General features: G+C 40.7%; 1 protein-coding gene across 1 annotated transcript in view; it reads right to left on the bottom strand.

The window, feature by feature from the left end:
* Positions 1-27,696, bottom strand: part of APOLTP (apolipoprotein lipid transfer particle homolog) — a 110,585-nt gene that overhangs the window by 59,525 nt on the left and 23,364 nt on the right. The window contains exons 12-27 of the mRNA XM_087733037.1: positions 25,915-26,067; positions 24,490-24,634; positions 16,769-16,927; positions 15,921-16,039; positions 14,566-14,847; positions 13,388-13,540; positions 12,754-12,938; positions 11,766-11,948; positions 10,230-10,321; positions 9,875-10,044; positions 8,454-8,613; positions 7,356-7,435; positions 5,960-6,140; positions 4,650-4,805; positions 2,489-2,622; positions 1,144-1,302 (exon numbers count right to left, since the gene is read on the bottom strand). Coding sequence (XP_087589163.1) covers positions 1,144-1,302; positions 2,489-2,622; positions 4,650-4,805; positions 5,960-6,140; positions 7,356-7,435; positions 8,454-8,613; positions 9,875-10,044; positions 10,230-10,321; positions 11,766-11,948; positions 12,754-12,938; positions 13,388-13,540; positions 14,566-14,847; positions 15,921-16,039; positions 16,769-16,927; positions 24,490-24,634; positions 25,915-26,067 — 2,511 coding nt within the window. The remainder of the gene's footprint in view (positions 1-1,143; positions 1,303-2,488; positions 2,623-4,649; positions 4,806-5,959; positions 6,141-7,355; positions 7,436-8,453; positions 8,614-9,874; positions 10,045-10,229; positions 10,322-11,765; positions 11,949-12,753; positions 12,939-13,387; positions 13,541-14,565; positions 14,848-15,920; positions 16,040-16,768; positions 16,928-24,489; positions 24,635-25,914; positions 26,068-27,696) is intronic.

Here is a 27,696-nt window from a genome sequence, read left to right as displayed (position 1 = left end):
ACACACAGCAGCAGGAAGGTCACAGCTAGTGCCTCTGCTTTGCACATTTGCTATATATACTTTTTTATATATATACTTTATATACTTTTTTATATATACTCTTTTTTTTGCTATATATACTTTTATACTTCTTTGCTATACATACTTTTTATATAACTACTTTTTTTTAATACTGTATAGCTTTTCATGCATGCTGACCAGTTACAGATTGGGATTTCTTTAATATGCATTTGTTACATCTACTGGAGATTCAAAAAAGGAAAATTTCCACTAATTTTTAGATCATTTAACTTTGTTGGAAAAAAAAAAAGGAGACCATAATTCTAGGTCAGTCTATGCTGGCATCACAGATAAATTCTGTGCTTACAGGTGCTCCCTATGGAAACAGAATAATGACAACCCACCTCAGAAAACTATTACCCATTCCAAGACAATAACAGAGAAACTGTTATTGCCTGCAACTTCTAAGAGACAACTCAAAAATTTACAAGAATAGTTTCTGTAGCTTCTGTAAGAACTTTCCACAAATGAAACAAAAGATAACAGGGTATGCCAATAAAAATAATTATGTTCTTTCTTTTTGTAGCCCATAGAAGGTGCTTCAAAAGAAGTCATAAACCCCCTCTGAGGCTTTTAATTATACTTTACTACATTGAAAACTTTTTACTGATCCAAGGTAGAAATCGATTTGTAACGACAACAAAAACAGGTCTGATCTTAGTTCAGCTACTGCATTCCCTACCAACTTCCACCTAAATGCTGTAATATTCTAACTTATTATAACCTGAACCCTCCTTCCACATTGTGTGAGTAAAGCAACCTTCATAAATCTCTGAGATAATTTTTATATGCGCAAATGGCAAGAAACTCAGACCACGTTACAACCAAACTTTTTCAGTATTTGAAAAATCCATCTACTGGCTTTCTCTTGTTCATTTTAAATGTCAGTGATCTCTATGTGCCAGGGTTAAGACCTTACCTAACTCAAATTTACTAGGTCTGGATATCTGACCTGTATTATTAATACATAACACAGTTAGGGGAAAAAAAAGTCTTAATAAATAAATTCATCCCAAATTTTTTTCTTAGTTTGTCTGTTAAATATTTGAAGTGAAGGTCTTACTCTTCAACAATCATGATTACCTCCATGAAATAGTTGACTAGAGATGAACTGGAACTGTTCTTAAATGCTTGGCTGATCAGCAGTTTCTTCTTGTTGTTTATTTCATCCCAGTGTTTCCCATAGCTCACTTCCATCTGGGAGGAAAGCCAAGATGCACTCGCTTCATGTTTCAGGTGAACCTAAAGAACAGAAAACCACCTTTTTCCTGTAAACCATGCTTTCTCTCTTATTCACTGCTGTTAACTGCCTGTAGAAATATTCCCAAGTACCAAGCAAGACTAAAGCAGAAAGGGTTGCAAGTTCTCCAAAGAAAAATCAAAGAATCATAGAATCATTTAGGTTGGAAAAGACCTTTAAGACCATCAGGTCCAGCCATTAACCCAGCACTGCCAAGGCCACACTAAACCACGTCCCTAAGCACCACATCTGCCCATCTTTTAAATACCTCTAGGGATGGGGACTCAGCCCCTTCCCTGGGCAGCCTGTGCCAGGGCCTGACAGCCCTTTGGGGGAAGCATGTTCCATCAGAAGATGTAAACTCAGTGTACAAGGCCCAAAACTTTTAGTCTGTGCACTGCCAGTCAAATTGCTTTGCTCAAAAGCTAAGGTAACTGGCCTCAAGTACTCCTGATGGATTCACTGTGCAGCTGCAAAGCCTGGCAAGATCCTGCCTCATGGGAAATCCTAACACTTCTTGGCTTCAGTCCAACTTGGATCAAAAGCAAATCTGAAAGGATACAAAATTTCCCTTTAATTCAGAAGCTTATTTTTCAGCCAGCTCTGTTCTGCAGCAAATACCCAGTATTAACGGTGATTTGCCTTTAAATTAACCTCTGTGTTCGTGCCGACTGTAAGGGAAGAAATGTTGAACGGCTCTGCTTTTCTGCATGAAAGGGTCACACACACTGAAATTTCTAAGAAAGCATACAGATCTGAAGCAGAAAATTAATACAAAACATTGTAAAATGCCTTATTTTCCAGACATACAACTTCTGATGAATAAGCAAAGAGAGCTCCTGACTTGTAGTTACAAGAAGGATAGAACAAGATAAATGATAAACTTATTGATACTATTGTTTTATATATAAAAAAAATTTTCACAACGTTCTGCAGAAATTCTGTGAGTTAATACATTAAAAATGACATCAGTGGAGAGTCCCATCACTTACTGTAATAGACCGCACAAATTAGCAACTTAACTAGATGTCTTTGTCGACACAGAAAGCAAAGAGAAACAAGATGAGAAGAAAAGGACTGATCCAAAAATGCCATCATGGGCACTGGTCTGTTTAAGCCCCTCGGTACGTGAGCGACACAAGGGTGCTCAGCACGCAAGTACACAAGTGCTTTGGTCAGTATCTCTACCTTGTGATTATAGGTCGGAGTCTGCATACAGTGAAATTCATGCCCAATATCAAGTTTGTACACGCCATGCGCACCTGTCTCCACTTTAATCTTTTGCCGCATACTGCATTCATGGTGAAGATTTTTTGCCTCTCCTGTTCGAGGTAAATCACAAAGTTACGTATTCAAATAAACCAGATGTAAACTTTCAAAATATTAATAGTATAAATCTAGTGCTGGCTTCAAGGTTGCTATTTTTCAAAAACATTCCAGTGAGATTTGTCTATTTTTACAGATATATACTTGCTGATTTATCCTACAAATCCAAAGGAAAGCACACATTTCATGAACCTGCATTTAAGAACAGTGAGTTTGTATTTGCTAGATAAGTGATTTACATCTAGGAAAATGAAAGCACTACCACAGTAAAAAGCAAAAGACAAGTAGATATTTAATTCATGCAAAAGGCCTGGCAGTATGTTCTGCAGTCTAAAGGTACTGACCAAAGTTTGTGAAGATTGGTACCGATACTGGTATAACCGCATTGCCCTGAAGTTCAGCTCAAGAATTATCTTCGCTATCTGCTCAAGATCTAGATACATTTTACAAACTACAATGTTGTTGTCAAAACACCGTTTCTGACACCTGAACTTATCGTCCTGCTACGCGTATGTCCAACCTAACAGCAAGCAACAGCTTTGCACTTCCGACTACAGACGTGCTGCACATACAAAACGATTTGTAAAACTTTGGAAAAAATGCGTTACGTATTGCAAATTTTGATTTTTTTCCACAAGCTGTACTACAAATGAAAATCCTAGGAACAGCCATGTTACAGGTTTTACATGTAAGAGTTTGGGCCTCTGTTTACTTTATACTCTATTAAAATTTAAGATGTTTCTAAGTTCAGACAACTGGAAACAGCTGGTTTGTATTAAGAATGGAATGAAAATGATCCAATGTTTTAGGCTAATTTTGTTTAAGAAAAGGAAAGGCTCTCCTTAGATGTTTATCATATTTCCATTATTTCCATGTTCTTTCACTCATTTTTTCTTCAGAAGCAATAATAAATAAATAACAACAGCCACTAAGTTTATTACATAAATGGAATTTTACCTGGGTGAAGTAAAAGCACTACAAACTAATCATGATCAACCTTTGCAGCTTTCTTGGGGTTTCAAAATATTTGATGACTTTCTGTTACCACTCAGCTCCCGACATCATGACATTACATCTTAAACCAAAAAACAATAATGAACTAGCCCTTGCGGTCACTGAGAAAAAGCTTCAAATAATGAATCTGAAGTTTCAAACAATGTGTAGGATTACTTTTTTCCTTTTTTTTTTTTTTTTTTTTCTTTTAAATCCAGTACTTCTACAAGGAATCACTTACTGACCACTTCAGGTGGAACAGTTGCCAAACTGGGTTTATATCAAAATATGACTTAAGCTCTAAGTATATAATTTCATAATTACCTAGCTATCGTATAGCTAGACATCATCTAATGCTGTTGTAAGTGTTCAGGTATGTTTCTGTTTGCGTGTATAAAATATTCTTAGCAGCATGCCATTTTTAGTTAAATTATGGGGTCATACCTGTGCAGGTTTAAGAAAACTTTACTACTCATATTGCTACATACCTTCTCTGAATGTGCAACATCCTTTACATACACAATCACCCTACGATGCTTATCATGACTAGCTACTACAAGTATTCAATACCTTGATACAATTGTACTGATGTTCACCTGCTTTGCCCAATAAAATTAACGCACCGTTCATACATTGCAGCCAGGAGAACATAGCCAACTGTTTCCGAGAACCAGTCCCTCATATTTTTAAGTATATGTATGCAACCATTCATTTTGTATAAACACCTGAGAACACAAATTAATTAGGAGCAATTCCCATTGAAAAAGTGATTTTTAATCAAATGGTGGACATGCTTGTGAAAAGCACATTAAAAATGAATTGTTTTTTATATGCAGACTCAAAGAGTATAAACTTTACTTTTTTACTTTTTTACTTTTCAAGTGAAAAGAGAAACTCATCCGAGGTCTCAGATCAGAGTTTAAAAATCAACCGAAATCTTTCTTGTGAAGTGTCCTAGTCATACAGGCAAATAACTTGCAGAAAAATGAGACAAACAGAATGCTTTTACTTTTCCTCTTTTTCACCGTACCTAGGAGTCCATATTTTATCCTCAAACCATGAGACCACAAGCCCTCATGTTGCTGGAGAAGACCGATGACGTGAACTCCAAGAACACCTGGAAGGTAAGTCTCCCCTTGCAATGAGTATTGTCTCAGCTTATCATCAACCTTTTTCTCCAGAAATGCTACAAAAAGAGTAGAAGTGATTATGCAGTGGTAGAACATGAAGTTACTGTAGCTAGTAATAGGAATACTACAGTGGGAAAAACACAAGTGCATTCAGTCCCATCCCATCTAACTGAGGAACCCCACGATGTACTCCCTGTGCAGTAAGCAGAGCTGGATGTTCAATCTCTTTCTCCGACTACATATACAGCCTGTAGACCGTATTTCTCAGATATTGCTCAAAGTTTAGTGAAAGGAATCCAGCCAAAGCTGCTTCTAAAAGGAAATAAATTCTAACAGACCAATCTTTTAATTAACCCAGACCTAACACGTGAACATGTGGATATTTACTTCTACATTAAGTCAGAGCAAGGTTGTGGCTTTGCAACAGGAGAACTGGTGCAGCCTAGTTCTCAGGGGAGAAGAGTTTGAAATCAGCCCCAGAATCACTTTTACATGCAGCCACTGGCAATCCACGTGGAAGCTAAGGATGAAGATTTCACCAAAAGATGATCTCCCCAAAACCAAACTGGCATTCTGCATTCCTTAAAAGTTAGTTTTATTTGAAAATATTGTGTAATCCTATGACATTTCAATGTCTTTGCTGCATGGAGACTACAGTAAGAAATCCTAAGGAAAACATGAGAGCCTTAGACTGAAATTACTGGTTTATTCTGCTGTATTAATTTACCTTTTAATGAATTGATGTTATAAAATAGTAAAGCCCTCTTTCTGATACTTTCTCTTATGTTTTCCTCTTAGTGTATTTGTGAGAAAAAAAAAAGATTTCAAGATTTTTAGTACAGTGGGTTTTAAGAGACATTTAGCTACATTTACGTGTCTCTGCACTGGTTTGTACTAACAAAAGTGAAAAACAGAAAATACTCTAAGAGGTGTTATTGTTTTGGCATTTTTTTGTTACGTGCTTCCTTACAACTTATTTCCTCCACCCTCTTCAACAGTAATTAAAAACAGACTTAAAAAACAATTTCTTCTATAATTTCTATTATTCTGAAATACATATTAGTACTAATGTATCAAGGATAATAATTTCCAAAAGCAGTCTTAATGATTTGAAAGGAACTTTAGAAATATGTGTCCAAAACCAGGCAACCCTAACATATAAGGGCTCCAGAACTTACATTTATATGGCAAATACTTACTGTCCTCTAACCTGAAAGAAATGCAGCATCCTTCAATAAATTATTCAGGGATACTGAAAAAGCTATCTTCTTGCCAAGTTGTTTAGTGATGTTTCCTGACAGAATGATAGGACTGCTTTGCTTTATCAGCTTTACCTCCAGTTGGGTCATGTATCTCTGCTCTCCACTCAGCATCTGCAAATCTGTCATTCCCTAGAATAAACAAAGAAATAAAAAACCAAAACCAAACCCCAAGCCACTCAACAGTACAAACCGATTAAGTTTTGAGAAAGCAATAGTATAGATTTGGGCATTTCAGAAATGTGATGAGAGGAGGAAGAAAAGAGATTTTTTTTTCTATACAACCAACAACCCCCCTTCCATCCCCTGAAACCACAAAACTTGCTGTTAGTAAATAATGGGGAGGAAGGATGGATTTGTTTTTCCAGTTATACAAAAATCACATTTCAAGTGGTGTGAAATGCTATTTCCTTCACCTCCTGCTGGCTTCAGTAGTGACTGAAATCACTAAGAATGTTACAAAACTGGGCCAAAAAATAATATGGTGTTGCTGAAAATATTGGCAGTCTCACGTTAGCTAACCAGATTTAAGCTGGACTAGATGCAAATGCAACAATCTGCAATGCTAATTAGCGTTTGGGTTCCTGAGAAACATCCAAAAAGTCTTTGTTGAAATATTACTCTAGAAAAAAAATAATCTGTTAAATAATGTGCTCACTGTAGGAAAATGCAGAGTGTTTGAAACGACTGGCTTTGCAGGCCCATGTAAGACACGGCATCCTGCTATGGGTATCGGTTGCATAATGAAAAAATTGTTCAAGTCCTGGAATGTAAACAAAAATGTCAGTAGAGTTTCAGTAATAAACTCTCACCTGCATTTTTGTTTGCTTTTTCATTTCGGAGTTCAAACATGGGCATTCGCTTGCTTATTCCCCAGTGTTTTAAAAAAGAAAAATCTGTGATATAAAGAACAATATCTTAGAGGTTCTTATGTCTATTGAGTCCACAGAAGTGAAGAAATTAGCCTGGGCTTACTCAGAGTCTTTACACATGGTCAAAATACAGGTGTGAAAAACTGTGACTACACATGCACATAATGAGCCAAAGTCCACAGAAGTCAACGTGTTCTTCTCTACTGACTTAACACTGGAAGCAACCCAAAGGTTTCGAGCACTTCTGAATGTGAAAAAATTGCTTTAGATTACTGGCAGAAGCCATGCCTTAAAAGCTTTTAAAACACAGCAACTGAGTCTATCTCAAAAATACATAATAAAGAGAACTGGTAATTTCTCTGATGGATTCCTCACAAAACTATTTTTCAATATGTGTGTTTTTCATCGTCTCTCTTTTCTGTGCTTTTGTTTAAGTATTCATCCTAGTGTGAGAGCTCATGACCTGAAAACATACCTTAATGTAATATACATCTCGGTCATCTACTATCAGTTCCAGGTGTCCAATTCGTGAATTCTTAGAAAACTCAATTCTCCCTTGGAGAAAAATAAAACTGTTTACTTTTTCTGAACATATACTGGTCAGTGATGCTTCATAAAACTGTACCCAAAATGACAGTTGCCATTGTTGTGAACAATATAGTTACAGAGTAAGAACATAACTTATATCAGAGCAAAGGAAAAAAATTAGGAACAGAGTTTGCAAAGGCATTAAAGTGTCCTCAGAACATACATCTCATTTAGAAAGGACATTATGAGAACACTAATTGAGAAGAGGCCACGAAGCTGTCTCCAACAAACCAGCTTAGTTCTGGAAGCGATTTATACAGAACAGAACACTGTGCACCCAAAGCTTTGCGCAGGGCAGGTAAATCTGCCATGCAATTCATTTGAAAATAACCAGGATCCGAAAAAAAAAAATAAAAAAAAAATCTGGAGGGACAAATTCTAAATACGTAATATGGTAGAATACATCAACACAAAACATGACTTGACCAGCACATCAAAGAAGCTGAAATACGTTGTTTATATTATTACCATATATTTATCAGTTTATATTTCATCAATGTGGTTGTTGATTTTGTTTTCTATGCTACACTGTGATTGAAATGTTACTTTTTATAATAATGCACATCAATATCATAGTCAGTACTTAACTGACGTGGCAACAAGTAATTTCATATCATAACTAACAGAATACAGCAAACTAAAATTCAGGAATAGTAAGGCCAGTTCAGCGTATGTAAGAGATTACAGAACAATCCCCTGTGTTCCTTAGCCTTAATTTCATATATACTGATAACAGCTTTCCTCTTTAACCTGAGTTTGTGAACCAGGTCCTGAACCTCTGACTGTGGAAAATAGTCTTAACCAAGGTGCAAAAACCACTGGGAATGGGTGTTACCTAAAGCAGTAAACTGAATGGCTATCACACAATAATGTAGTTTTAGCATTAGACTATTGACTGAAATATATTGATATTTCTTTGTTAATTCTAATGAACTTCTCCTAACTGACATTAACTGATGATCTGGTTCTTAGTTGAAAAACCTACCATCGATCTCGATTTTTTTCTTAGGTTGTATGAATTGGATTCTGAATTTCTTCTGTGTGACACTAAAATTTAAATCAACGCCAACATCCCTTTTCAGGTCTGACTTCGGAGTCCCAATGAAGAAGCGAAGGACAGCTTCATTTGGGATCCATGAGTTCTCCTGAAAGAAAGAACAGATAACCACGTCTGCAACTGGCACAGCATTTACAAAACAATCTATCACACTGAGTTACATCACAAGATCATTGCTACCTTCACAACTACAATAATTTTTCACCTATCTGCTTTTGAGAATTTTCAGCAAGAAATCTCTATTTATCCCAGGCTGTATTTGCCATTCCCTGTCCAGTACTTGTCTTGGGAAACACTGTTGGAACACCTTGAATTTCACAGCATACTGACCTTCTCTTGAAATTATGCTGAATCCTGCCAAAATTTATGGAAAATCAGACCACACTTCCAATTATAAATTGAAGCTGTATAGCTCAGGCCTAAGCAACAAGAATTTGGCAGGGCTGCCTTAAGCCCTCACACTCTGGTGTCAGCAGTGGGATGCGGTACACAGTGCCACGACCCTGCCGTGGGTGCCTTAGTCAACAGTTTTGGCCTTGCCCTGCCTACAGACGTCAGATTCTCTGGCAGAGGAAAATGCCTGTTCCCTTCCTGCTTTTATTAGAGAAAGTCGGAAAAACAAAATTACAAAGGGAAAGTTACTCTGCTTCTTGCTCTTATCTCACTGTCTTAGAGATAGTGAGCAGTGTTTGAATACAGCCAAAGCCCAAATTGTCTCCCAGTAAAAAGAATTAGCTCAAGCCCGGCAGCATACTTGTGCTGTGACAGAAGAGACGACTCCAGCCACTGCCCATGTGAAACACCTATCCTATCATTTTAGAAAAAGCCATAAATTCCTACCGTCCCCTGGAGAAGCTGAAAACCATTCCTTCCCCAGGCTTGCCCAAATGAACACATTAAAACAACGGACAGCCTTCTGGAGTGGATTTACCGGAGCCTAACTTCTGCTTTTAAACAAGGTGTTTAATGTAAATTAACATTTGGGTTTTGAGGGGTTTTTTGTCACAAAGAGAAACAAGTCATCGAAGTGAGGCCAGGTTGTTTAGTACTGGGCACCAAGTCAAAAATCCTGGTCTCTACTTCCAGCTCTATCAGTCTTATCTAACCAAATGCCTTAATATTCCTATGCGCTATTTTGTATATGGAAATAATACGTAGCTAGCATCAGCATCAGTAATTTGTTTTCAACATATTTTCCCACCATAATGGGAATGGAAATAATAATAATGTAGAACATAATGAAATAACAAAAGCCAGTTAAGTTGAATATACAGTACTGAGACATACCATTCTTTCATCAGCATAACAAACTAAAACTAAAGCCAAAGCAGAGCATGCCATAATGGTACCTGAGGAATATAGTTATATGCAGCTTCCACAATGTACTGTTGCAGGCCTCTGTCTTGCTTAGTTAATGTGACAGCCACTCTCAAAGGTCCAGTAAAGGGGAAAACTAAACCGCTGGCTGGGCTAGGATATGACGTTTCAGAACACAGCTGCCAGCCGATCATCTCAGACACTGGTGGAATACAACGGTTGAACATTCAGTTAGAACAACCACCAAAGAAAACATGCAAATGAACATTGCACTGAAGACCTTTTAGAACTAATACGTAAAAAAGAAACTCTAGTGAATAAAACGATCTGTTGTGGATATTTCAGAATGATCAAGCTTTGTGAGACAAACACGATAGCTAGACTCACCTTCCTCCCTAGTGCAAGATCTGGCTTCTGTGTGGTCTTGGAAAACATCTATATCTTCTGTCTCATCCACCACTGTGAAGTAGAGCTTAGAGCTACAACCAAGAATTTCAAACAGTCATTTAATTATGCTAAAGTCACAGCAATATTTAAACAAAATTCTCAGTTATATGCCATCTTCTCCCAGATGGAAAAACCAAGAAAGGTTAAGCTCTGCTAAGGTCAGTCTACATTTCTACTAATTAGCACCGATTTTCAGCCACAGTTTCCATGTTTCATCTGTCACTGTCTTGAGATTCTTCTGCAGTTCTTCACAGTCAGGATTAGATTTCTTTGTTCTGAGCAATTTAGCGTGGTCAGCTTATTGCAACTCCCCTCACTTCATGGCTTCCAGACACTTTATTTTTTTTCCCGTAGGCTATGTATGGACATCAGTTTTGTTCCAGTCTTGAAGTTCTTTCAGAACTTCAGAACTTCACTAAACTGCTTGTACAAGAATCATGGTCTCTGCACTTGATGGGAGCAAGAGATTTAATGCAATATCTAATACTCTACAGTCAGTCTTTTGTTCAAATAATGCACCGTACAGGTTTGTAATTATTTTGACTTTCACATCCATCCTAGCTGACAGAAACAGAATTACATCAGTAAGTTTCCCAGAGTCCGAAGGGAAGGCATGGTTTAAATGCAAAGTCCAGAGTCTTTTAGCTCTTTTCTTAACTGCATATCCTACAGTACCACAATGTCCCAAATAAAAAAAAAAAAAAAAACACAAAGGAACGACAATCCACATACTGTAAATACTTCATTCATCTGTTGTCATGTCTAAGAGGCATGTAGTTGACATGTCGTTTACAATATGTCATCACACTGATGACCTCAGTGCCTTCTACTTGGACTTCTATCAAATCTAATAGTCCAAAGAAAAGAGAAAGCTAGCAGAAAAAAAAAAAAAAAAAAAGAGCTAAAAAGCCTAGCTTGCATTAGCACAAGTAATTCATTTCCTTACCATCTGACAGTTAAACATTAAAGCACCTAAGTAAAAACTCACCAGAAGGGTATGAGCACACCTTGTTAGTACTATATTCCAAATTACTCCTAGTTTTGCTAAATACCATGCTATGCCCAGTTTTACTAAATACCATCTGTAGAAGTAATGCTAAGCTTTTCCCCCACCACTTTCATACCCTGAACCAGATTCTTTGGACAACAAAGTTCCAGAAACAGCACTGACATTCAGTAGGAAAAAAACAGAGGACTATGAAAAATTCATTTACATCTTTTATCATAAGGCTTTGATTTGAGCATTTCACTTCAGTGGAAAAATGCATGGTTTTATGGTAAAACAATGTAAAATGCACAGAATAATTTCCCCTTCCTTTTCTTCTGAATGGCAGATTTGGACTGAGTCAGGCTGAAGCAGTTTGCTTTCTGACAAAATATATTTCTGTTCTGTTACTGAGCCTGCCAGTTAAGTTCTGATTCAAGAAAGTTATCTATTCTATTCCTATTTAGGAAGATGTCTTTGCTTAATCTTACCTGAAATTAATTATCTCCATAGATTCTTCTGGAGTGTTCAAGAAAACTTTGAGCTCTTGCCCTTTTTTCACCTGGATTCCCCCATCAAGACTAGTAGATGTCCTCATTCCTGTTAACCAGCTCAGGCCAGCTTGGCCCAGAGTCCCCACCGTTCCCATTTGGACAGAAAGCTGGACAAACGCACTGTTGAAAGATTCAGATACATACCTTTCTATGAAAAGCACTTTCTTTTTAAAGCACTTAATTTAAACCATAGGCTGCTCATCCTCTTCAAAAAATACTAGTGTTTGATGCTGTAACACGGTATATTCTAACACTAAAATAATGATGACTATTTTGTTTCAGGAAATAACTGAAAAAATTATATGTACACAGACATACAATTTCTAACACAAATTAAAGTATAGTTTTATTATATCTCCTAAGTAAGGGATCTGAACCCAGCCTTCAGCATGAACTATCAGGAAAGGGAAAGCGGTTAGGATTGAGTGTTATGGTGTAAGTTTATCTCTGTCTATACAGCACTTAGTGAAGTTTAGTAAATGTGTTCAGTATCTATAAAAAGCTACAATAGCCAGGTAAGGAAATATAAGGTTAAATCATCCACTGGTTTGTAAATCCATAACCTGTAATCGCATGTCTGATCCTGAGAAAAATCCAAAATGCCATCCCCGGAACAGTTAAAGTGTTCAAAAGATCATCTGCATGCAAGTATTTAAGAATTTGATTTAGAGACAGGAGGAATGGTCAGCTTAAAACAGAACTGGAAAAGTACAGCAACAGAGTTCAAAGTCAGACAGGCAGGATAGGAAGCCGCTGCTGGCCTTCTCGCAGAGCAACCGCTCAGCAATATAAGGCTGGTGACTGCCTGAGTTCTTCAGGAATCTCCTAACTGAATACAACGGACACTCACACAAAACTTTCACCTCGGGAATTGCTATTTGACATCAGGAATATGTGAAAGCGACACACTTGCAGCAGTTATTACCTCGGCTTGATATAGCCATTTAGAAAGAAATTTGACTGTTGTTTGAAATCCGCATTCCCTTTGATTTTTATGTTGATTGCTGCTGAGGCATTGACTGCCAGCTGAACAGGAAAGCCTGAAATTGCTGGAAACTGCAATTCTTCAGTGGCCAAACTCAGCCTTTTATTAAACTGGACTTCTTGCCCCTGTGGTGAAAAAAACCAAACAAACAAAACCCAGAATTTTATTTTTCATAATAAAGTCATTGTTCAAGAATCTTTCCAGATGTAACTATCCACTGCATTTGTCTGCTGTGAAAGTGTTTTTAATGGAGCTGATTTGGGAAATAAGGCAGAAAGCAGCCCAAAGCCTGCAGGGGCCAGGGCATGAGTTAGACACTAGTCCTACCCCAGTTAAAGAAAGAATTCTTTTTCATTTAAGCGTGGATGGATTTGAACGCAAGAGATAAGAACCATCAGACAACAGAACAAGTCCTTGCCTAATGTTTTGAACGCTGTTTAAACCCAATATATACCCGTGTCTTTTAGAGTTCAATTTAGAGAAACCGTAAGTAATATTTCGTAACTTTTACATATCTGTCAGAAAGTAGTTTCTCAAGGCATTTACTTTCAAATAGAAAAAAGGTTCCTTTTACCTTCAGAAGTTTGACAGCCAACTGAGCCAGATTTAAAGAATGTTTCATTTGTTTTCTTAAATCTTCACAATCCAAGAAGCTAAGTTCATTTCCAAAGATTTTCATGCTTAGCTCACACTTCAGTGCCTCCTTTCTCACCGTTCTCTCCGTGAACTGACATGTGATAAAGAAATAAATCAGAAAGACAATGATGTTTATATTGATTTCCTTTCAAACTCCTAATAAACAGTTCCTCAGTGCAGGTTGTTACTAGTAAACAGACATTAGGCTCCCTTTTATACATATTTCAAGACCACTTACGACCCTGGGTCAGTAACTGTTCTTTCCAGCTAAACTCCAGCTCCATACCACACAAGCTGACTTTCACTACAAACACAGGTAATGTCTAGTCCTAAGATGACTGGGCAAAAGGAGAAGTATTGCAATACATACCCACAAACAGATGAAGCTTTGAAAAATACAATCTCAATTAATGCAACATTATGGATGCCATGATTGCTAAATAAAGTGCTAAGAAGTAGAATTTTTAGATTTTCCCTCCTTATGAATACAACAGCAACACAACATGAACAGGAGCTTACACTGCAAGAAGAAACTCTAAGAAGATGAGTCCCAAGAAGAGAAATGGTCTAAGACAAACTAAATAAATCATGGCCCCCAAGTTTTCCAGATAATACATCAACAACTGAAGTCAATTCCCAAAGCTTTCCTGTTATATACATAGAACATAGCTCTCTCCAAACACGGGTAAAGTCACAGAGGGTCACTGTAACATCTGACATCAAACTGGCAAGTCAGATCGCAAACAGCGTGACTCAGGAACTTAACACCAAGCAGCTGTTTACAGTACCGCAGAAGCCAATAGACATAAGGACATCAGTATGAAGAGGATCAGAGCTCAAAATAATGAGAGGAAGCCCCAGACACAGGCAACACACTCCCCTGGCTGAGAGTCATTGTTTTGAGACAATAAAACAATCTGAAAAACTGAAGATCTGGCTTTTTGCTGCTTTGTATTTTACGTAGCTGTTAAGGTCTCTACAAGTGAGTGGAACCAGTTACTAACACTTGATGCAGAGGAGTCACAGTAGCACAGAGCAGTTGTCCAATGCAAGAGGGGGCCCGAAGGTTAACTGGGGAATGTCATTCATTTTTCCAAGATCTAGAGAGTCAGTTACCTTTTTGACTAACTCACTCATCTTACTGTACTTTCTACCAGGACAATTCTGGTTAGCTTTTCTCAACTTTGGCTTGCCGGACTTGGTCACAAGATGATCAGTGAGGCTGTATCGCTTCAAAGTCAGCTTCCTCTGCTTGACTTTTCCTGTTGTTTCCACTGGGTTTTCCAACTTGTGGTTTCTTTCATTAGTGTTTGCAAAAAAAGGGTCACTGAAAGTAGCAGACTTCTGCCCAAAAATCTTCTGCACGAGAGCTTCAGCATTCTCTAATCGTATGCCAACCTAGGGGAAAGCATACAGCATTGAAAAGCATGACAATGTTCTGCGCAAGCAGAAATTAAAAAAATGCATCCGGATACAACCTTTAGGTTTTTGTACAAAGAAAGATTTGCCATACAAGATCACAGTGGTCTACAAAGTTTAGTATCCTACCTCATGCAGCACCCAATACTGGATATCTCAGCATTAAATCTTTCCAGTAAAAACTCTTTAGTTTGTTGATTACGTGAAGCTCAGTACAAAACAAAAATCCTTTTTTATTCAGGTACTGGTTCATTTACACCATGATGGCACAGTCTGAGCTACTGCTATTTTAGCATGTTAAAAACACTGTTTTGGTTCGAAAACAGTAACACACCCTTTTAGCACTCCTGAAATAAGATTCTGTTTGGAAGTTTGACTAAAATAGTATTACTAACACATATAAATCCAGGGTATATGACACTGAAAAAGATATTTTTTTTCCCTTTCAAGCTTAAACTTGAGATCTGAAGGCTACGTTAAATTCTTTCTTTCCCATACACATTTTTACCTGCAATAAAGAGTCCATATGCCAAACACTGCTTTCTCTTGGAGGCACAGTAGAGGCACAATTAAAGCTGATGAGGTTGCAGGCAGGGCATTTAAATATCCCAAGCATTGGATGCTCAATGGGACTAAAACAGTGACTTCAGTTAGGTATATACGACTATCTCCTGTATTAAAGGAACAGCGTACCCAAGCCAATCCTTTTTCCACTGTAAGTCAACCAAAGAAATCTTACTATCCTAAACAAAAGCTAGACCAGCATCTCAGAAAGCACCAACTTTTATCTTGTATTTCAATCAACGACAAGAGCTGAATATAACTTACTTGGCTAGTGCATGGTTCTATCAGAGTGAAAGTGGTTTTATTATGACTAAGTCTATTACACAAAGGAGTCATCAGTCTGAGGCAACTTTGCTGTAGCAGTGAAAAGCGTACCTTGCTAAAGGAGTTGTAATGGGAAAACAGAAAATATTTCTTTTTACTTCAATACACCAAGTGTCCCTTGAGTAGGGAAATAAAAAAAAAATAATAAAATAAAATCAACTTGCCTCCAGTAGATTTATAGCCTGTCCCATAAGGTGAACAGTCAAATTTGTCATGACTGATCGTGGTAGAAAAGATGCAGGAGAAAAGACCACTGAGGCTTCCATATTTGCACCTGCACCAGCTGCAACAGAAAATATCAGACGTCTGTCATTTGGAGATCAGCTGTTCTCATATACTTTGCAAGTCTCATCATTCTTTGGGAAAATGCAACTCTGCTCATTAAGAAGATGGTGAATAAAACATTAAGCCAACAGGTGAAATTATTTAACTTTTTAGTATAGCAAAGACTTCAATGGACATTACTGAAAGCCTATTATCTGACTAACGCTAAAAGAAGAGCATTTATGACACATATCGTATACAATTGCACTGGAAGAGATGGACAGAAAATCAAAATGTTACTCTGAAAAATACTATCTAGCTTTTTTGCTAAAACCAAATGAGGAACAGATAGTAAAACAGGAAGGACTTAGTCTGAATCTTTTCTTATACCAAGGAAAACACATGAATCAGAAGAAAAAAAATACATCCCAATTCCCTGTTTCTGCAAAGGAAGCTCACGAAGGAAGGAATCAAAAGTTGGTGTTCACAAAAATAATCTAAAAAGTTCATTGGTTCTTATTCTCCTCTCTCACAAAAGGCAAAGTTGTATGGTATCTGGCTTGCTGGAATTATGTTTAATATATGCCAATTAAGGTCAGAGCAGAATCAAGCCTACATTTGCATATCTGGGTACTATTCAGCATAAAAATTAAAATTCTCTGGAGCAACATGTAAAGGACCAGAAAAGCCATGGGGGATTTTAATTATCCATATGCTACAAAGCATTTAGTTCTCCAACTCCACATACCTGAGTGGAACGTGACATCGGAATACGAGGAGTATTTCCATGTCTCCTGGTCAAAATCTCTGCTAAGTATTTCATCAGGAATAGAATCTCGAAGGTGCTCCTTCAGAGGATCATCCGTCTCCAGGAGCTGAGAGAGATGACTCCAAACAAAGGAGCCCACTTAAATTAAATGAAGAAAAGCATTTGGAAATCAGAGAAAAATTTAGAACAGTTTTAAAAACTGCTACAGGGCACCTTTTTATTTATTTGTACCAGAATTAATCCTAAACCATTTCCCTGACCACAGCAGAATTCATTCATTTTCAGCACCATTCGAGTCAGTCTGATGCACCTATCTTTACCATGGTCAACTTACTTAAATACTGTCTTATTCTTTCCAATATGGTATGTGAGGGGCCATTCAATTTAATTTATGCCTCTCAGCTAACCTAGGCAGGCAAAGAGGTAAGGTTAACCTACCTATTTACTGTTTGCAAAAGATGATCTATACTAAATTCAAAGGAATGCTGCAAAAAAAAAAAAAAAAGATACAACTCTAATACAGACGTTAGAGGCAGGCTGTGCAGCTCAAATAATATTGGACTGTTTCTGTTCCTTCTTCAAAGAACAGATGCAACAGAATTATTTAAAAGATGGTTTTAAACTTTAACTTTGGCAGCATCGCTCATTTTGTTCTTGAACATCACTGACCCAGTGTACTGAAACATAAAAAACTAATATTTGTCTGGGATAGACAGCAAGCACATGAAAATCTTAAAATAACAGTTAAAAACTATAAGCAGGAATAAAAAAAGCCTTTTAAAGGTAAGCATTAAGCAACTTTAAATACAGGGAGGTCTATTAGTCAGGTACCCTACATGAACACTGGCAAGTGATCACCAGCTCTCCTGAGGCTTATAATGGAATTACAGGTGGACTTGTAAGAGAAAATTGATAATAAGGTTTCTTTACATACAGCAAACAAATCATTCCAATATAAAGACTCTTTCTACACTGTGCAATGTACAACCTTTCCAAAAGCACTTAAAAAAAAAAACAAAAAACCAAACCCCATACAGTTAAACAGTTGTGATTCAGAATTAATATTTCTGCATGACACTGTGCTGATTTCATGGTTTGGCCATGCATGCACTGCATTGTGGGGGACAGACATCGTCCATGTGTTTTGGAGTCTGGTTCTTAAATAGAGGCTTTTTTTTTCTCCTGAAGATACAAGATATTAGGCTCCAGTGCTAATTCAATGCACTGACGCTGAATACTGATATAACTGAATTTTCACAATACAACTTCTTTTTTTCATATTGCTTTTTCTGAATGTGGCAACTAAAAATTAGTATGTGCTCTCTGCCTTCAAAAGCACTTGTTACTCACAAGTCTATTATATGAATTATTTAGGTGTTACATTAACCAAAGACAAAGGAAAGAAATTACAAAATTCATGAGTACTGCATTAAATTGTTTCAAACACAGAACATTTTGGATGGACTTGTAGAGCTCCTTCATAAATCAGACAATTTATTTTTTCCGCGTGGAGCCACAGGGAGGAGAGGCACTGAGGGTACACCTTGACGGTATTTGGCAGGCTGATGCCATTTCTCTCTGTCTGAACTCTAAACAGAGGGGAACGAGCCCCCTCCAAACCACAAGCCACATCATCAGGTGAACACAATGCCGAGCCTGAACACACGATCGCTGCAGGATATACTGGTCTGGCCAGAGCATCCTGATAAAATGGATACATGGCTTCAAGTTCAGAGCTGGCCAGGATCCAGACACATCAGAGGGCAGACAGAGCCTGCTTTCATCTGCCTGCAAACAACCCTTTCATGTTTGCTCCTTCTTGACAGATTTAAAAGCAAAGGATTAGTCCAGAGGTATTCTTTGTTGAATGTGGTGAAACCATTTAGAAAAAATCCCTCCTTCACCCAAAATATGGGATCAGCTGAAACATCTGTGTGCTTTGGTAATAAAAAGCTGATAGGATTCTGTACTTTTATAGAACCTACAGTTTCCTTTCATACTAGGCCAAACAGCTTCTCTTTCAGATAAGCTACTTACATAAAACGACTATTTTTAAACATAGTATATAGAAAATTTTCTACTCGGCATCAGTTCTCAGTTCGGTCTTTCATGTCAGTAATCGGGCTCAGATCAGACAATAATTGATTATGGAACCACAGAAGCAGGAAGCATAAATCAGAACACACTATCAATAATTAAGACGTTATACTTACTAACCTTTTCCCCAAATGACTGCTACACCGTTGGCCAGCTATTACACATTTGGATATATGATTAACACCCCTCACAAAGTCTTTTTCACAACATCCCTAACACAGCATGTCCCAGTTCCCACATTTTGCTTTTTCCCTGTCTTATAAACAGTTTCTTGATGCCATTTGTTTGCCATTAGATTCACAGTTCTTAAACTGTGATCCTTATCGGACCTTCAGTTGACCTGAAGAATCACTTCTGACACAGTGATGAAGCACCTCCCACTAAGCCTTGATGCTAACTGCAGGAAGCCTTAAAGTTCCTAGGTATCTTAAATCATCTAAACGCAAATCAACAGGCCTTTCTTTGCAATCTCCAGATCTGCTTAGTTCCTGTCTAATGCTATCTTTAAAATCACAGAATCATAGAATGATTTGGATTGGAAGGAACCTTAAAGATCACCTGGTTCCAACCCCCTGCCATGGGCAGGGACACCTTCCACCAGACCAGGTTGCTCCAAGCCCCATCCTGCCTGGCCTTGAACACTCCCAGGGACAGGGCATCCACAGCTTCGCTGGGCAACCTGTGCCAGTGCCTCACCACCCCCAGAGTGAAGAATTTCTTCCTTAGAGCTAACCTAAATGTACCCTCTTTCAGTTTAGAGCCATTACCCCTTGTCCTGTCACTACATGCCTTGTAAAAAGTCCCTCTCCAGCTTTCTTGTAGGCCCCCTTTAGGTACTGGAAGGCTGCTATAAGGTCTCCCCAGAGCCTTCTCTTCTCCAGGCTCAACAACCCCAACTCTCTCAGCCTGTCCTCCCAGGAGAGGTGCTCCAGCCCTCTGACCATCTTCATGGCCCTCCTCTGAATCTGCTCCAAGAGACCCATGTCCTTCTTACGTTGGGGGCCCCAGAGCTGGAGGCAGGGCTCCAGGTGGGGTCTCACCAGAGCGGAGCAGAGGGCGAGAATCACCTCCCTCGCCCTGCTGGCCACGCTGCCTTTGATGTGGCCCAGGATACAGTTGGCTTTCTGGGCTGCAAGTGCACATTGCCGTGTCATGTTGAGCTTCTCATCAACCAACACCCCCAAGTCCTTCTCCTCAGGGCTGGTCTCAATCCATTCTCTGCCCAGCCTGTAGCTGTGCTTGGGATTGCCCCAACCCATGTGCAGGACCTTGCACTTGGCCTTGTTGAACTTCACGAGGTTTGCATGGGCCCACCTCTCAGGCCTGTCAAGGTCCCTCTGGATAGTATCCCTTCGCTCCAGCGTGTCGACCGCACCACACAACTTGGTGTCAACAGCAAACTTGCTGAAGGTGCACTCAATCCCACTGTCCATGTCGCTGACAAAGATGTTAAACAGCACCGGTCCCAACACCGACCCCTGGGGAATGCCACTCATCATTGGTCTCCACTTGGACATTGAGCCATTGACTGCAACTCTTTTTGAGTACGACCATTCAGCCAATTCCTTATCCAGTGAGTGGTCCATCTGTCCAATCCATGTCTCTCCAATTTAGGGACAAGGATGTCATGCGGGACAATGTCAAATACTTTGCACAAGTTCACGTAGATGACATCTGTTGCTCTTCCCTTATCCACGAATGCTGTAACCCAATTGTAGAAGGCCACCAAATTTGTCAGGCATGATTTGCCCTTAGTGAAGCCATGTTGGCTGTCACCAATCACCTCCTTATTTTCCATGTGCCTTAGCATAGTTTCCAGGAGGATCTGCTCCATGATCTTGCTGGGCACAGAGGTGAGGCTGACTGGCCTGTAGTTCCTCGGGTCTTCCTTTTTTCCCTTTTTAAAAATGGGGGTTATGTTTCCCCTTTTCCAGTCAGTGGGAACACCAGCCTACCAGGACTTCTCAAAGATGATGGATAGTGGCTTAGCAACTTCATCCACCGGTTCCTTCAGGACCCGCAGATGCATCTCATCGGGTCCCATGGACTTGTGCACCTTCAGGTTCCTTAAATGGTCTTGAACCTGATCGTCTCCTACGGTGGGCGGTTCTTCATTCTCCCAGTCCCTGCCTTTGCCTTCTGCGACTTGAGCGGTGGGGCTTGAGCACTTGCTAGTGACGACTGAGGCAAAAAAGTCATTGAGTACCTCAGCCTTCTCCATATTCCGGGTAAGCAGGTCTCCTGTTCCCTTCTGGAGAGGGCCCACATTTTCCCTAGTCTTCCTTTTATCACCGATGTACCTATAGAAGCTTTTCTTGTTGCCCTTGACATCCCTGGCCAGATTTAATTCTATCAGGGCTTTAGCTTTCCTAACCTGATTCCTGGCTGCTCAGACAATTTCTCTGTATTCCTCCCAGGCTACCTGTCCTTGCTTCCACCCTCTGTAGGCTTCCTTTTTGAGTTTGAGTTTGTCCAGGAGCTCCTTGTTCATCCATGCAGGCCTCCTGGTGTTTTTGCCTGACTTCCTCTTTGTTGGGATGCAATGCTCGTGACCTTGGAGGAGGTGATCCTGGAACATTAACCAGCTTTCTTGGGCCCCTCTTCCCTCCAGGGCTTTATCCCATGGTACTCTACTGAGCAGATCCCTGAAGAGGCCAAAGTCTGCTCTCCTGAAGTCCAGGGTAGTGAGCTTGCTGTGCGCCCTCCTCACTGCCCTAAGGATATTGAACTCCACCATTTCATGGTCACTGCAGCCAAGGCTGCCCTTGAGCTTCACATTCCCCACCAGCCCCTCCTTGTTGGTGAGAACAAGGTCCAGCATAGCACCTCTCCTCATTGGCTCCTCCATCACTCAGAGAAGAAAGTTATCATCAATGCATTCCAGGAACCTCCTGGATTGCTTATGCCCTGCTATGTTGTTCCTCCAACAGATGTCGCGGTGGTTGAAGTCCCCCATGAGGACCAGGGCTTGTGAACATGAGGCTGCTCTTATCTGTCTATAGAGGGCCTCATCCGCTCGGTCTTCCTGGCTGGGTGGCCTGTAGCAGACCCCCACTATAATGTAATGTCACCTATCCCTGCCCTCCCTTTAATCCTGACCCATAAGCTCTCACTCAGCACCTCATCCATCCCCAGGCGAAGCTCCATGCACTCCAGCTGGTCATTGACATAGAGGGCGACACCCCCTCCTCATCTCCTTTGCCTGTCCTTCCTAAAGAGCCTGTATCCTTCCATTTCAACACTCCAGAGCCATCCCACCACGTCTCCGTGATGCCAATAAGATCATAGCCCTGCAGGCATGCACACGCCTCTACCTCCTCTTGTTTATTCCCCATGCTATGTGCATTTGCGTAGAGGCATTTAAGTTGGGCCCCTGATGAAGCTGACTTACTGGCTGGAATTCCTTTGTGCTGCTCTTCAGGTGCTCTCCTGCTGACCTGTGATCCTTCTCCAGGCTCTGGGCATCTATTGCTGCCACTGGCATCAAACTGGTAGGAGTGGGATGGACTGAGGTTCCCCTCCCTGGCAACTTTCATTTAAAGCCCTCTTCACCAGCTTGGCAAGCCTACAACTGAAGATGCTTTTCCCCTTCTTTGACAGACGGACCCCATCAGCCCCCAGCAGACCAGGTTTCTCAAAGCAAGTCCCATGGTCTAAGCAGCCAAACCCCTGACTGCGGCACCAGTCCAGTAACCACTTGTTGATTCACCAGATTCAACTGGCCCTTTCAAACCCCTTCCCTTTCACCAGAAGGACTGACGAAAAAACTACCTGCGCTCCAGAGTCCCTTACCACTGCTCCCAGGGCTCTGTAATCCTTCTTGATACTCCTCAGGCTGCTCCTGGCTGTATCGCTGGTGCCCACGTAAAACAACAGCAGCGGATAATAGTCAGTGGACTGTACGAGGTTTGATAGTCTCTCGGTGACATCCCTGATATGAGCCCTCGGTATGCAGCACACCTCTCTAGACAGTGCATCAGGTCGGCAAATGGGTGCCTCCGTATCTCTCAAAAGAGAGTCGCCTACTACTGTTACCCGTCACCGTTTCTTAGTTGCGCTGGTTGTTATACAGGGAGCAGACTGGGCTGCCTTACTCAGCTCCAGCGTCTCTCCTGGTGTGACAGGTCTTTCCTCTTCAGTCTGCAGAGCGGCAAAGCAGTTCTGCAAGGGCACCTCGGGCTTTGGGGGAAGTCTCTTCCTCCTGCTGGTCCTTGCTGTTGCAACCATCCGTTCTTCTGCATTATTGGCCCCCCTCCCTTCTGTGTGTGCTGGTGGGGGAGTTTTTGGCTGTTTGGCCGTGGGCTGTGGGTCCGCTGCAGACTGCGCTTGGAACCAGCTTGCTAAGTCCTTCTCAGCCTCCCTGATGTTACACAGCCATCTCGCCGCCTCCTGCAGCTTAGCCACCACCCAGGTCCTCCACCTGGGCACACCTTTTGCAGGCAGGTCTGCCGCCTGTCCCTGCCCCAGGAGAAAGGTCTAGGCGCTTCCTGCAGTCTGAGGTCTGCAGTGCAGCCTCTCCCTTCTGGTGGAGGCATCGGCCACTGCTGGGGTAGATGGCATGGACTCCCCAGCCAGAGCTGCAGCCTTTGCTCTCAGATGAGTGCCCACCATTGTGCCTTGAGGCTCAGGAAGGATGAGTGTTTGTGCAGATGGTCAAGAACAGTGCCTGGTTGCTGGGTTATGTGTACTGTGTGTCTCCCACCTGGCCAGTGGAATGCGCCTCCTTCGACGCGGTGCCCTCCCTGTGCACCCTTCCGCACAAACTGCCGCACCACGCCCTGGCTCCCGCACCAGGCCCCGTTTGCGGCGCTCCTGCTCGCAGCACTCCCTGGGGCTGCCTTTTTGGGAGTGAGGGGTGGCCACCGTTACTCCTGTCCCCACCTACGCCTTGTCAGCCGCTCTCCTGAGAGCTGCCGGCTCCTGGCGGGTCTCTGCGCTCCCCTGGGCTTTCCCGGGCTCCAGAAACCTCCCTGTGCACCACGATTCCTGGCTCCACTGAGGAGCGCACCTGCACCAGAGCTGATGGCCTCTGCAAGCAGGGATCAATATTAATACCATATCAAAACTGATGTAAAATAACTGCGAAAGGGGACAGTACCACAGAAAGGCCATGGCAGTGAGTTCTTATAATAAATATTTGTATTACATCAAGTAAACAAATAGTAAATGTGCAATTTCAGAGCATTAAAAAGGTAATTAAGAAAAAGTTCACTTTATACCTGCAGCTTGCAATATTTTTTTCTGCCACTTGCTTCCTTCTCAACTTAACAAAATGTAATTTGCAGTTATTCATTTGTATTTCTAATGCACTAAACATCAAAGATGTTCCATGCATCTCTTTCTCAAGAGCATTCAGTTAATGAAATGTTGCCAGTAGAAGGAACTAATTCCATGAAGAGTCCCTCCTCGCTGACTATTGCTAAAATAACAGTATCACAATTCCAATACAAAATGTGGCCATCACACAAACAGTGTTTTAAAACAACCTACAAAGTATTAAGATTAAATAAAAATTGATATAGGCTGGTACCATTACACCTGTAAAGTAAATGTTACGTTGAAGTATTAAGAATGTGCGAGACTTCAGTAGTCGCTTGGCTAACCTTGACTGGATGTTTCTTTCAGCAAAGTCTTTTGTACTTGTTTAAATAACTCTTCATGTGGACATTTCATTGCTATATAATAAGCAGCAATCCTTATTTCCACATCTTCGCTGGTTGCTTGATACAGCTGAACTAATACAGCATTCTAAGAGAAAAAGATAAAAAGATAACCCAAAAAGATAAAGACAATTATGATATTTACTCCCCTAAAACACCTCATGTATGCACTTTCAGGTACAAGTGTGTTTTTCCTTCTGAAAGAGATAGCCATTGCTTTATACCCGACAAAGTCGCTGCGTGCAACACGTATACAAATGTATGGACATATTCTCTATACTACCTTATCCACAAATTTCCGGATCAAACTGTCATTACGACCTGAATCCTTTACTGACTCGTTTGTACAGGACTGTCTGCAACACAGAGCCTCGCTCGCTAGCATTGCTGTGAACGATGGTGTTATCCCAGCACAGGGGACAGTGCCACACACATGTGCCACAGCTAATACACAGACAGTAATGGCTACATTTTTGTTAACAGGCTATTGAGGTCATTACTCCTGGTCTCAATCAAAGGGTAGGACTGTAACAAGTTTATTCCGTTCAATACTTCCCTGGTATCAAAAAATAGGAGTTGTTTGGTGAACTTCCAGGAATTAAGACATTGGTGACTGATACTATCAACATTTCTATGAGCATTTAAACAACCCCAGTCCACCCACAGGGTGTCGGTTTAGCAGTTCATTTGGTAGACAACGATGGGGTGTATGACAACATATAGACTTCACACTTTCAACAGGTCTAAGGAGCAACACCGAGCTTCATAACTGCAGAACAAGCAGATTATGCCAATCCGTGCTGCGATTAAATTTTAAAAAGCCATAGAAACTGCTTCTCCAAGTGCAAGTCCATGTGGAAACTCTTGTTCTTCTGGAGCAGGACCGCCAGCTTTGCCCAGGCTAGCATTTGTGGCTTTGCCGTTCTCTTTAGTATCAAGTTATTTGAGATAAACAAGTTTTGTGTTTTTCTATTAAACCATTAACAAAATGTTCTAAGTATGACAGCGTATTGTCAATTACAACAAGCTTCTGGCATTAATACTTAGCATTTCAGAGAATGACACAGTGGAACAGACTACAGGAAAAATCAAGTACTGTGCGTTTTCAGCCATCCAACTGAAGTAACTTTTTAAGAAGTCATAAGCATTACCTCAGCCACTGGATGTGTCACCTCAACTATAGAAAAGCTATAGGTCCGTTCATTGGGGTGGTCCTACCAACCTCTCCAACAGCAGAGGAGCTCTGCTGGAGGACACGCTTGCACTTGTTCCTTATTCGTTTGCATGCTTCATAACTATTTCAGAAAGTCAAAACTCTGGGACAGCGCCAGGAAGCCATCAGTCACCTGCTGGCAATAAATCACTTACCCTGACAGAACAGGGAATGCGCCTGAAGGCCTGGACAGCAGCTAGACGAATTTCCATCGGATTACTTTTCAGGGAAGCACACAAGCTCAAAACAGGAGCTAGCGAAGCTGCTGCCAGGCCTGCATTTCCAATGGCTTTTAACACCAGCTGCATCTGTAAATACAAAGCAAGGTAGAGTAAAAAGTTCTCCACATGTTGTCAGCTGTACATAAAATTTTATTGCATTAACATTTTCTGTGCAAAATTCTCTGTTTGAAATGATCACTGATCGTTTGGCGGGGTTACTGCAGCCCCTGTTGTACCACCTATACTCTGGCTTTAGTGTGAGGACAAGACTCATATGAATATGGACAGCTGTTCTAATGCCACTTTTAAGTAAAGTCTGCCTTAGACCTGGTGGAATACAAAAGCATTTAAAAAAACTGCATTGCAATGGAAAAACAGAAGTCATGGATTTGATGTACAGTAAAAGTTTTTCAAGTACTTTGATATTTTGTCCCTTTTGATTACAGACATTTTGACCTTTTAGTGATTCAACACGGAGTTCTGGACAATATAACAATTTAAAATAATAATTTGTCAACAGATACCATAACATTACCAGTTTTCTTCACTTAACACACAGGAAACCTGTGCAGCTTCAGAACCCAGAAAGCATGTTCCTGCTGGAAATCAATGAATTTTTAATGACAAGCTCTGTATTAAAGTTTAGAGCCCGGGGACTTCAATGCCATATGGGGCCTGATTTTCCTTTTACTGGCAGTCCCCTAGAAAAAGCTATACTGAAGCCAGCAGAGTTAAAATGTTCAAAAACCTTCCACAACTGTTTGGGTCAAAGACTCCATTCACTGTTGGTTTGAGACATCAGGTGAGAGGTCTCTCCTATTCTGCCCTGCATATTCAGGAAAGTTGTCATAGTGAAAGATACCTCTCCCACACATCTGCACACTCACTCACGGCAACACGCCGCTGAGTTTCAAGAGGCTGCTCTTCATTCATCAGACAACTGTGTTTCAGTTGTAAGTTACAGAAGTTTTCAATAAGCTAATGAGGCTTGGGAAGTCTTTCCCGCCATGCCCCTCTTCATCGGTTCCCTGTTCTGATTTACTAACCTCTTGGCTAATTTTAATCTGATTTGTTGGAAGACAAAAAGGGTTAAAAAAAGCAAAGTTTTCATGAAAACAGGCAATTGTTTTAGCTATAGCTGAGCAGTGCTTGCACAGCGTCAAGGCCTTCTCTGTTTCTTACTCCGCCTGCCCAGCGAGTAGGCTGGGTGTGGGTAAGAGGCTGAGAGGGGACAGAGCCAGGACTGCTGGCCTGAATTTACCAAAGAAATATTCCAAACCATATGGCACCCTTCTTGGCAATAAAACTGTGTGTGTGGAGGGAGAGGGGGTGCTTCCAAGGTATCCACTGCTCAGGAACTGGCCGGGCATCAGTCTACTGGTGGCAAGCAATTGCTTTTGCATCACTCTGGGGGATTTTTTTGTGGGTTTTGGGGTTTGTGGTTTTTTTTTTCCTCTTTACCTCGACCAATGAGTTTTGTGTTTTGCCCTTCCAGTTCTCTCCCCCATTCCACTGCAGGAGGAGTAAGTGAATGGCTGTGTGGTGCCTAGCTGCCTACCGGGATTAACCCACCACAGCACAGCCCAGAAATTAGTGCTCTTCCCCACAGAGAAAGGTTGCAATGTAAACTGAATAGACATTCGCTTCATTTGGTCAACTGCTAGGAAAATTGGCACGTATAGTCACCCAGTCCAGCTGCACAATCCTAGCTTGGAA

This window comes from Nipponia nippon, unplaced genomic scaffold, assembly GCF_047370975.1.
Source record: "Nipponia nippon isolate SJK-2023a ecotype South Korea unplaced genomic scaffold, ASM4737097v1 scaffold_5, whole genome shotgun sequence".
Taxonomy (NCBI): Eukaryota; Metazoa; Chordata; class Aves; order Pelecaniformes; family Threskiornithidae; genus Nipponia; species Nipponia nippon.
Note: the sequence above shows the minus strand (reverse complement) of the source record. Positions and strands in the feature narration are given on the sequence as shown.